Source organism: Lissotriton helveticus, chromosome 2_1 (genome assembly GCF_964261635.1).
Source record: "Lissotriton helveticus chromosome 2_1, aLisHel1.1, whole genome shotgun sequence".
NCBI classification, from domain to species: Eukaryota; Metazoa; Chordata; class Amphibia; order Caudata; family Salamandridae; genus Lissotriton; species Lissotriton helveticus.
In genome coordinates, this window is record NC_136059.1 from 1,140,426,096 (window position 1) to 1,140,436,601 (window position 10,506).

At 48.8% G+C, this 10,506-nt stretch overlaps 1 protein-coding gene across 1 annotated transcript; it reads right to left on the minus strand.

Annotated features, from left to right (window-relative positions):
* Window positions 1–5,997: 5,997 nt before the first annotated feature.
* On the minus strand, window positions 5,998–7,370 carry LOC144820214 (uncharacterized). The gene is made up of 2 exons (XM_078677819.1): window positions 7,067–7,370; window positions 5,998–6,791 (listed from the first exon to the last, which is right to left on the minus strand). Exons 1-2 carry the CDS (start codon window positions 7,221–7,223, stop codon window positions 5,998–6,000), a joined length of 951 nt encoding a protein of 316 aa, XP_078533945.1. The 5' UTR covers window positions 7,224–7,370.
* Between the last annotated feature and the right edge of the window lie 3,136 nt (window positions 7,371–10,506).

Sequence of the window (10,506 nt, forward strand, 5' to 3'; positions counted from 1 at the left end):
AGCTGCTTGAGAACTTTTCAGCAGCCTCTTCAGATTGTTCCGGTTGTGGTGGTCGGGAGGAAGACTGGTGGCCACGGCCTGCCACCTGGGCATACAGCAGCTTTGATTTCTGACGCTTGGCAGACTTATGTGGACGGTGTGTGGGTTGCAGTTGAAGACAGCTCCTAGTACGCATTCTAGTAAGAGCTTAGTAAAGCTGTAATTAGTCGGGGATGCAGCAAGGGTCTCTTCAAGGTGCGGAAGTGGTTGTAACAACTTAAAGATGTAGAGCCCTCAGTTTTGGGTCGGTCAATTTTGGGTGGGTCCTGCGTTTTCTTTCAAGTTAGTCAATTTTGAGTGGGTCCGGCATTTTCTTTCAGCGTCCATAACCTTTAGTAGGGACCGACTGAGTGGAAGCAAGAACGAGAGCGAGCGGAGCACACAGGGAGAGACCACCGGCCAAATCAGACCTAGTCGGACCAGCCAAGCCACCTACCCCCGGCTCTTACTTTGCAGCTGCCTCTAATGGCAGCAGCGCTCGCCGGTTCTCTGATCTCTGTTCTCTATTGGGCAGAGTGCCCTGCTCGATATATGCTTTTGGTTCAGACTGGGGCCCCCAGAGATCGTTCCAAAAGGGCTTCCTCCTAGTTGTCGTGTAGTTTGTCGACGTGGTGGACTGATGCAAAAAGTTACTGGTTACTGGTGACCGGTCTAAATTGCAATTGTGATTGCAGGGGCAAATCCGGGCTCAGATGATTTCCCTTATAGTTCACTTTCACTGGAAGGGCAGGGGGACTCAAGTTCTTCTTGCCCCTTTCTTCGATATTCCCCCTAATGCTCCTTGTTGCTCCTTTAAACCATATATGCCTACTGCGATTCGCCGGGGGGAGGTCCGCTCGAAATGCCGGATATCACCGGGGTAGACACACTCTCTGTTTCTCTTTACTCCCTCCAGGCAGCCTCCGGGCAATCGCTTATTTTTTGAGATGTGGTGGGGCAAGGGTGAGCAGTATAGCAGTATAGTCAGAAGTGGAGATATGCCGCAATTTTCCCGGTATGTGGCATGCGGCAATTGCAAGTAGTGCGTGGCAAGGAGGCAAGCTCTTGTGTAGCTGCGCGTCAGATGTGACCCTTGAGGTCAGTTTGGTTAATTCCAAAGATATTCTGCGGATCCTGTGAGGTTATTTGGCAGCCTGTACCCCCCACTGGACTGATAGCTGATAGCAGGGCTGTTAACGAGATCTAGTGTCTCGTGGGGTACCTTGGCTTCCTTGAAGGTTTGAGTGGCGGGGATAGATGTTAACAAAGCCCCCGCTCCCCTGCAGCTGCTGACAAAAGGCTGTGTGGGGGGTTCTAATGGATACAGGGTACAATGTGCAACAGTCAGGCACAGATAGGCAGTCAAGAGAGCTGGGGACTGGACGCGAGCGGAGCACTCAGGGGAGCTGCAGGCAAGATCGGACCTAGTCAGGTCTGCCTAGACAACCCCCGAGGCTCTTACTTTGCGGCTGCCTCTATTGGCAGCTGCGCTCGTGCCTTGGTCCTTCCCCTCGCTCAAAGTCAGCCTCACCTTCTTGTCCTCTGGTGCCGGCGTTTGTGGTGTAGGCGGGTGGAAGCGGCTTCTGGAGGGAGGAGGCTCGGTATCTCTCGAGCCGACACCGGATGCTGGCACCGGAAAACCGCTGACCGCCACCCGCCACCTGCTGCCTGGGTCGCGGTAGAATCACGGCTGGGTCGCGGCTAATTGGTGAGACGGTAGAACGGTTAGGTCCTGTTCGGCTCCATGGCCCCACGGCTTCACGGCGAGTTACAGAAGCGGGTTATGGCGGTTAGCTCGTCGTTACTCGTTGCGCAGCCCCTTGCGCCTTGCTCCTCCAACCACTGGGTTCGCTGTTCGCTGATCCTCTTGTAAAAGGCAGTCGGTATGATAGCTCTCCCTCTAACTCTACGAAGATCTAAAAACTACTGTAAAGCACCAGAAATCCAGCCCACGTAACAGTAGGGAAGGTGTTGGAATAGAAAATTAAACTATTCCTTAAGCAAGAGCGCCATCCAGCGCACGTCGTAGTAATGACTTGCATTGTGATGGCTGCGTCGTAAAGGCCCCGCGGTGTAAACACCATGTTGTAAAGGATGTTTCCCACCCAGGGCACCAGAGGTAAAAGTTTTCCTTTGATGCAATTGGAGATCAGAAATCCATGATTGCCCTGTAATTCCTCCCCAACCCCCACCCTGAACGAGTCATCATATGCTTACTTCAATTGATGCACATGCGATGGGGCTAGTCACAAGTGCTGTGGTTAACAGTGTATTAAAATGTCTCACGTGTATTGCCTAAACACATTTCATCTGCCTAAACTGTAAGTTGCCTCCTCCAATTTCCACCAAACTAACTGGTTCCAGGAAGAGGTGCCTTAATTGTCTTCCACAAGTATATTTTCTTAATTAAAATTTCTAGAAGTTTAAAACAAAATTGTGGCGCTTGTGACATAAGGGAGGGCTGGCAGTTGTGCCCACCATCTTCTTTAGAAGGGCCTGAATTTTGCCTTGTTTTCCAATCACACACATAAAATATAACGTGGAAAATATATGAAGTTTCTTTAAAAAAAGGTGCAGTTCCTCAAGCCTGTAACCAAATGGTCCTCTTGTGCACGACTAAAGTTACAGATGTGTCTTTCACAAAGGTGCAGTACAGCAAACTCTTGCTAGACGTCCCTCTTGAGCCAGACACAGGTGTTTGCTATATGGGGCTGCAGGAAGTTAGCCCAATACTAGCGGTCCCATGGACGTTTCTTGGTGCAAGAAACACTACTGCCCTCTCAATTTAAGGATTTCACAGAATTATGAAGCAGGCAGACCCTATTAACATCTCCTTTTATTGAAAGTGAAATGGAACACAGAAAAAACAAGCATTAGCAATACACTAGGTCTCACGCATTTGCAAGAGTTTAAGCTATTGGCATTGTAAATGTCAACACTTTTTATTTATCTGTTTTGATAATTAACACATAAATAAAAGGCATTATCATTTACAGTGCCAATAGCTCATACTCTTGTAAATGCGAGACCTATTTCATTTGAAAGCGGCGGCTGCCATTGTCCCTGGCTGCTTGGAAATTGAAAGCGCGCTTGGCACGCTGAATGTTGCAGGCAAGCATGCCGTGTCTGTAGCAGGAGAAACTCATTAAAGAAAATAGTGCTTACAGACTAAATAAGACCTATCGTGTAAGAACAGAAGGAAAAAAGCCAGTCCTAATGGGAGGTTACAAATGAAGACGAGGTTGCACTAAGGATGGACTAACAAGCCTATTAACGAATCAAAAGCCAGCATTTACGGAGGACAATGACACAAGCCAATGACAAATATGGGTGGGGCTTCAAGTACATACTCAAATATAACATGCCTCACAGGGCCACAAATGCGCTGCCCAGCTCGACCTAAAAATGACTGTACTTTTGAGCTTGGCAGATGATATATTAGGTGCACCTTCAACAAATGAATTTGCTTTTTCACTTTTTGCTAGTGTAATTATTTTGGTTACTTTCCATGGGTCAAGTAAATACGGCAATGCTAGGTTATAATTATCATAGTCAGTCAGGCAAACAGCTTTATTCGTCAGGAAAGGCCATAAATAACAAGTGCAAATAACAATAAAAATCAATCGATCAATAAATACATTATGATAGTCAATGTTATTCAGAAAATTACATACAACAAAATATAAGCAGCCGGTTGGTAATGCAGTAGAATGGTATGGTTACACACACACACACACAGAGGCATTGCCACTAGGAAATAAACATAATGTATATTGCAGTTTTAAATTATGAGGCAGCCATATCACAGATGTAGGATAACATAATATGAGCATAGGTATTGTGGGCCCGATGTAGGTAGGCCGTTACCGATCGGTAACGGCCGAAAATACCGAATCTGGGCCCTTACCGATCGGTATACTGGCATCGAGATGTAGGGCACAAAAAAAAGTACAAATGGGAGCGAAAACCGAATCGGAATGATTACCGAATGTAAAAGAATGCGATACGTACATACCGAAAATCGGATACAGTACGAATCGGTAACACACCGAATCGGATGCAAACACCGAATCGGTGCATGTACCGAATCGGTAGTGACACCGAATCGGACATAAGCCGAATCGGTGCATGTACCGATTCGGTAGTGACACCGAATCGGACATAAGCCGAATCGGTGCATGTACCGATTCGGTAGTGACACCGATTCGGACATAAGCCGAATCGGTGCATGTACCGATTCGGTAGTGACACCGAATCGGACAGAAGCCGAATCGGAGAACCTACCAATTCGGTAGATTCACCGATCGGGAAAATCCCCGCTTCGGACAGATGGGGAGATGTAGGGAGACACAGAAACACCGATTTTGGCTCAAAATCGGTAGAATCCACTCGGAAATTACCATGGATTACGATCAGGTGGTAACCAACTCCAACCCATAAAAACAGCCCCAAAATGCATTGCAACTTGCAGGATGGCAGCTTTTTATGTCATAGCGAGGCGGCTACGGCTACAGCAGCAAGGAGAGAGGGAATGGCAAAGAGAGGAGCAGGTATACAGACAACGTATCACCCTGGTCATGCTGACAGATGCAGAGATCCTACAGCGGTACAGGCTGGACTCAGAGACCATCACAGACCTCATTAGGGACCTCCAACCCCTGTTGCAGCACCCCACCCCAAGGGCACACGCAATCCCTGTGCAGGTGCAGGTGCTATGCTGCCTACACCTGCTGGCGTCTGGCAGCTACCAAAGTGTAGTCGCTGTGGCAGGAGGGGTGACCCAGAGCAGCCTGTCAAGGTTCTTCCACAAGTTCCTTGATGCCATGATCCAGAGGATGGCCCACTACATTTCCTTCCCTGCAACCCAGGCAGAACTTGTACAGACCAAAGCAGACTTTTACCAGATGGCAAGATTCCCCCACATCATTGGCTGCATAGACGGCACACACATTCCGATTTGCCCACCATCTGACACAGAATACATCTACCGCAATCGGAAGTCCACTCACACCATCAACGTACAGGTGATCTGCAATGCGAAATGCATCATCACAGACCTGGTAGCAAAATTTCCGGGTAGTACCCACGACTCCTACATTTTCCAACAGAGCGGCATCTATGCACGGCTGATGGCTGGGGAATTTGGAGAAGGATACCTCCTAGGTGAGACACATCATCAGCCCCCCATAACCAAAAACAGCAAAGTGAAATACATGTATGCATGTAAGTAATTTTACCCCTTTTCCTTCTAGGCGACAGTGCATATGCCCTCCGTTCATTCATTCTCACCCCCTACCTCAACCCCTCTACACCCAGCCAAAGGAGGTATAACCGTGCCCACAAAAGCACCAGGAATGTTGTGGAAAGGACATTCGGCATCTGGAAAAGCAGGTTTAGATGCCTGCACAAGAGTGGAGGTGCAAGGCAGTACACCCCCATCACCTGTTGCAAAATCATAGCTGTCTGTGCAATGTTACACAACCTTGCGGTGAAGAAGGGCACTGAGGTGGAGTTGAGTGACTACGAGGACCATGATGACGACGAAGCTGTGCCACTAACACAGCCAGCTGGGGTGTGTACGCCAAGTGATGGGAGACATAGACGTGAGGAGATAACAGCAAACTATTTCTGAGTGAGTAAAAATGCACAGACAGGTGAATGGTTGTGTTGAATAAGCAATTTTTAATACTGTTGCTACACAGTTACTGCACTGATGTGCAACAAAACAAAGGTGTAATGTCAATGAAAACAAAAGTCTAGGGTCCAGGTTGCCTCACCCGCCCTTGCTAGGCTATTTCTTTGAGCGCTTTGCAGCCCCACTGTGGTGTCCCTCACCTCCTTCAGAATGACCAGCGGCATCTGCGGAGCGCCTGGTGCTCCTGCGTGGCTCTGACGCAGCGCTGGCCGGGCTGCTGCGGCTGCTGCTGTCCCCAGCATCCCCCAGGTCCAGGGCAGGATTTGCGGCAGTGTTAGAGATGATCAAGGCCTCCATTGCTGTCGTGATGCCATTCCCCTTGTCAACTCTGCGGTATTTTGAGCGAGACTAGACTCCATGTTGGCACCACGCTGACAGAGTTGTGCCGTTGCTGCAGCAAGGCGGCTCAAGGAGCGGTTCTGCACCCGGGCATCCCGCCTGCGCACCACCTCTTGCTCCTCCATTCTGCCACATAACTGTGTGATGGCAGTGGTTAGCCTGCCTAAACCTGCTACTGCCTCCTTGTTGGAAGCCACAAAGGCCTGAAATCCTTTCACCATTTCCCCCATCTGCAGGTTGTGCTGCAGGAGCTGGCGTTGGCATGCCATGATGGATTTCGCCTGCTGCCTTTGGATCTTCACCATATTGCCTTCGAGGCCCCGGAACACACTGGCCTCCCGTGCTGGGTCTGCAGTGGTGGGAATGGCACGGCGCCGGGTACTGCTGCTGCCCGCCTGCTGCGTGGGCTGGGGTGCCACTGGTGGGGGTGTGGTGCTGGCCGGGGCCTGAGCCCCTGCTCCCAGGACAGGGTGTACTGGAGCCACAGTGGCAGGAGCTGGTGTAGGTGGAAAGAGCTCCCTTGTCGGGGAGTTCTCTGGGGAGAATTGCAAGGAGGGTGTGCTTTGCATTTGTGGGGAGTGAAGTGCATCAAAGTCAATTTCCAGGTCTCCCTCAATATCCAGGCCTATGGTGTTTTCCTCCTCCTCCTCGGCAGCCTGACTCGTGCTCGGCCCTGCGAGTGCAGTGGTAGATGGTGCTGCTGCCTCCTTTGGCAGTGTTTGTCCGCCTGATGGTGCCCCTAGGTACAAAGAAGCATTTGTAAATAGAGTACCGATGTATTACAGTCAGTACAATTAAAGCATTCCACATGTCCTAGCATCTCCGTAGAATGTGTTCCACTGTTTCATGTCTTGTGATTCTGCACTGCCATATTTTGATACCTACTGCTGACTGGATGTACCATGATGCTTGTCTCTTGTATGTTGGTTGCAGTACTGTGCTGGGGTTTGGCTATGCATTGTGTCTAATGGGGAGGTGTCTGGTAGGGTGTGTCCTGATGCGCATGCCTCTTACCTGTAGCTGTAGCTCTGGCTGAGCTGTCCAGGGTCCCAATTCCGGTCACGCTCTCCCTCTCAATGGTGCTGGAGACCAGTTCCTCCAGCTCGGTGAGGGGTGGCGCCGGGTTCCTGCCACCACCAGTGACTCCAGCCTGCTTCTGGATCTCTGCCATCTTCCGTTTGGTCAGGCTGCGGATGTCGTAGAAGCGCTTCTTCAGCTCATCCAGGGACCTGGGGGTGACACCCACAGCGTTGACCTTCTGACCGATATCGCTCCAGAGCCTCCTCTTGGTGCATTCTGGCACATTGAGGGACAGCCTTCCGAATAGCTGCCGGTGCACCCTCACCACCTCCTCAACCAACACCTGCAGCTCGGTGCTGCTGAACTTAGGCTTCCTCTTCTGGCTGGACTTCTGGCTCTCACTCTGGTTTGCCATCTTGGTCTGAACAGTTCACTACCTCCTACTCCCACTGCTGCTAACTGTGACTGCTCAGCTCAGGCAGGCTCTCCAGAAAGTTCTTAATTGGCTGCACCTGCCAGGGTTGCCACTCCCTGTTTGGGAGGGGGAGGGGGAGCCACCTCATTGGCTGAAGCGGCTTTAACCGATTCGGCTATCTCCGAATCGGATAATACCGATTCGGTAAAATCCGAATCGGTATCATCTGATTCGGAGATAGCCGAATCGGTTTCTTCAATGCATTCCTATGGGCTTTTTGGCCATGGGTGTGTTTTCATACCTCCGATTCGGTAATAGCCGAATCTGATTTTTCCGACTCGGCTAATTCCGATTCGGTGGTAGCCGATTCGGCTAGTTCCGATTCGGTGGTAGCCGATTCGGCTAGTTCCGATTCGGTGGTAGGCGATTCGGTAGTTTCCGATTCGGTCCGTGCTGATTCGGTACGTACCGATTCACATTACCGATGCCGACCGATTCCTTATTATTTCGCTGTTTGTTTCCTACATCTCGTTTTCCGATTTCAGAATACCGAATCGGCCCGCCTCGGTATTTTGGAATCGGAAATTCCCTTTTACCTACATCGGGCCCTGTGTGTTTTACCAGACCTGTTGTTTTCTTCTATCTTTAATTAGAATTTATAACTTGAAATAAATGCTCAGAGCACACAATGTAATAGTGCACAATGTCGGTTGCACGTGTTTCCAACATGTGTAAGTCAGTATGTCAGGTTATATGCAGCAGTTTCTTCACCAGTATTTTGATTACTGGATGACTGTGTTGTACTATGTTACCATGCCGGATGCAGTTAAATGTCCCTGCAGAGTAGATCTCTGTTTACAGTTGTGTGTTCTCTGGTAGTGAGAAGCATATTTGTTGGTTCTCTTCACCCGTGAAGGAGCAACTAATTGTGTATACATTAAGGACTAGATTAAGCCATCCTTGGGTACACATTCAAGCATTTGTGACTAGGTTTAAGTCGAGCCTTAAGCACACCTGCAGGCATTTGTGACTAGGTTTAAATCCAGCCTTAAGCACACCTGCAGGCATTTGTGACTAGGTTTAAGTCGAGCCTTAAGCACACCTGCAGGCATTTGTGACTAGGTTTAAGTCCAGCCTTAAGCACACCTGCAGGCATTTGTGACTAGGTTTAAGTCCAGCCTTAAGCACACCTGCAAGCATTTGTGACTAGGTTTAAGTCGAGCCTTAAGCACACCTTCAGGTATTTGTGACTAGGTTAAAGTCCAGCCTTAAGCACACCTGCAGGCATTTGTGACTAGGTTTAAGTTGAGCCTTAAGCACACCGGCAGACAATTGTGACTAGGTTTAAGTCCAGCCTTAAGCACACCTGCAAGCATTTGTGACTAGGTTTAAGTCGAGCCTTAAGCACACCGGCAAGCATTTGTGTCTAGGTTTAAGTTGAGCCTTAAGCACACCTGCAGGCATTTGTGACTAGGTTTAAGTCCAGCCGTAAGCTCACCTGCAAGCATTTGTGACTAGGTTTAAGTCGAGCCTTAAGCACACCGGCAGGCATTTGTGACTTGGTTTAAGTTGAGCCTTAAGCACACCGGCAGACATTTGTGACTAGGTTTAAGTCCAGCCTTAAGCACACCTGCAAGCATTTGTGACTAGGTTTAAGTTGAGCCTTAAGCACACCTGCGGGCATTTGTGACTAGGTTTAAGTCCAGCCTTAAGCACACCTGCAGGCATTTGTGACTAGCTTTAAGTCGAGCCTTAAGCACACCTGGAGACATTTGTGACTAGGTTTAAGTCCAGCCTTAAGCACACCGGCAAGCATTTGTGACTAGGTTTAGGCCTGCCACTGAGCCGCATAAACGCATTTATGACTAGGTTTATGCCTGGTATTGACCATGCACAAAGACATTTATGACCAGATGTAAGCCCAGCCTTGAGCATGCATACAGGCAAATATGGTTATGTTAAAGCCCAGCCATGAGCACACGTGCAGGCATTTATGACTAGGTTTAAGTCCAGTCTTGAGCACGCATGCTGGTAATCATGGCGATGTTAAAGCCCAGCCTTGAGCATACCTGCAGGCATTTATGACTAGGTTTAAGCCTGGCACTGAGCCACCTGCAGGCATTTATTACTAGGTTTACGCCTGGTATTGAGCACGCACAAAGACATTTACAACTATGTTGAAGTCCAGCCTTGGGCACACATGCAAGCATTTATGACTAGGTTTGAGCCCATCCTTGGAGAGTTTTATTTACCACGGCTTTCTATAATGCATTTTTCGCAGCGATTTATACCACTGCCCTATTTTTGCAGTTTTTTTTGTTGAATCAGTATTTACTGGGACAGAATTGTGGTGACGCTCTGTCTCATTTTCTGTCTTTGGGACCAGGGTGTTCATAGCACATGTGGGATTTGACATCTACCACCAGAAGCAAATAACAAGGTGCTCAAAGAGTTAAGCATGAAAGGAAGGTTTCTTCAGGGCAGGCGGCACATTGCTGAGCAGCATGCAGTAATACACATTTTGCCCCTGATGGTTCATTCTCACTCAAAGCTTCCCCTCCTTCACAATAACGTCTGTTAGCCAGAGAACACCCCTCCACGACGACCAGAGGATCTCCCTATGTTAACAAAAATCACAGTCAGCCAATAAAACACTGGTGGCGTTCGCCAGCACTTTCCTTTTTTGATTTTATCCGAACAAAAAAAGGTTTGTGGGTGGGAAAAAAGCTGCCTTCCAAAAGTTATACTGGAAAAAAGAGACATATTTGCAATGTATGTTGAGACTAATAACGAACAGCCGCGGAAATCTGGTGTTACGGTGCTAGATTAAAACTCCAGCAACATTCATCTGGTGCCAGAAAACACTAGATTTAGTACCTGGGGGATTGCAGTCTCAAATACCTTGCACATTTTTTATAAGCATTTTTTTTATTCACTGCCAAGAATTTAAATTGTTAAAAGCTGGGGACTGACACACAGCCTCTCCCCCAAGAGCTTTTCTGGCACCGGTCTACGGGCT

Coding starts and splice junctions, on each gene's coding strand:
- LOC144820214 (XM_078677819.1), bottom strand. CDS start 7,223: ATGGCAGAGATCCAGAAGCAGGCTGGAGTCACTGGTGGTGGCAGGAAC. Junction 6,792..7,066: donor AGCCAGAGCTACAGCTACAG/GTAAGAGGCATG, acceptor CTTTGTACCTAG/GGGCACCATCAGGCGGACAA.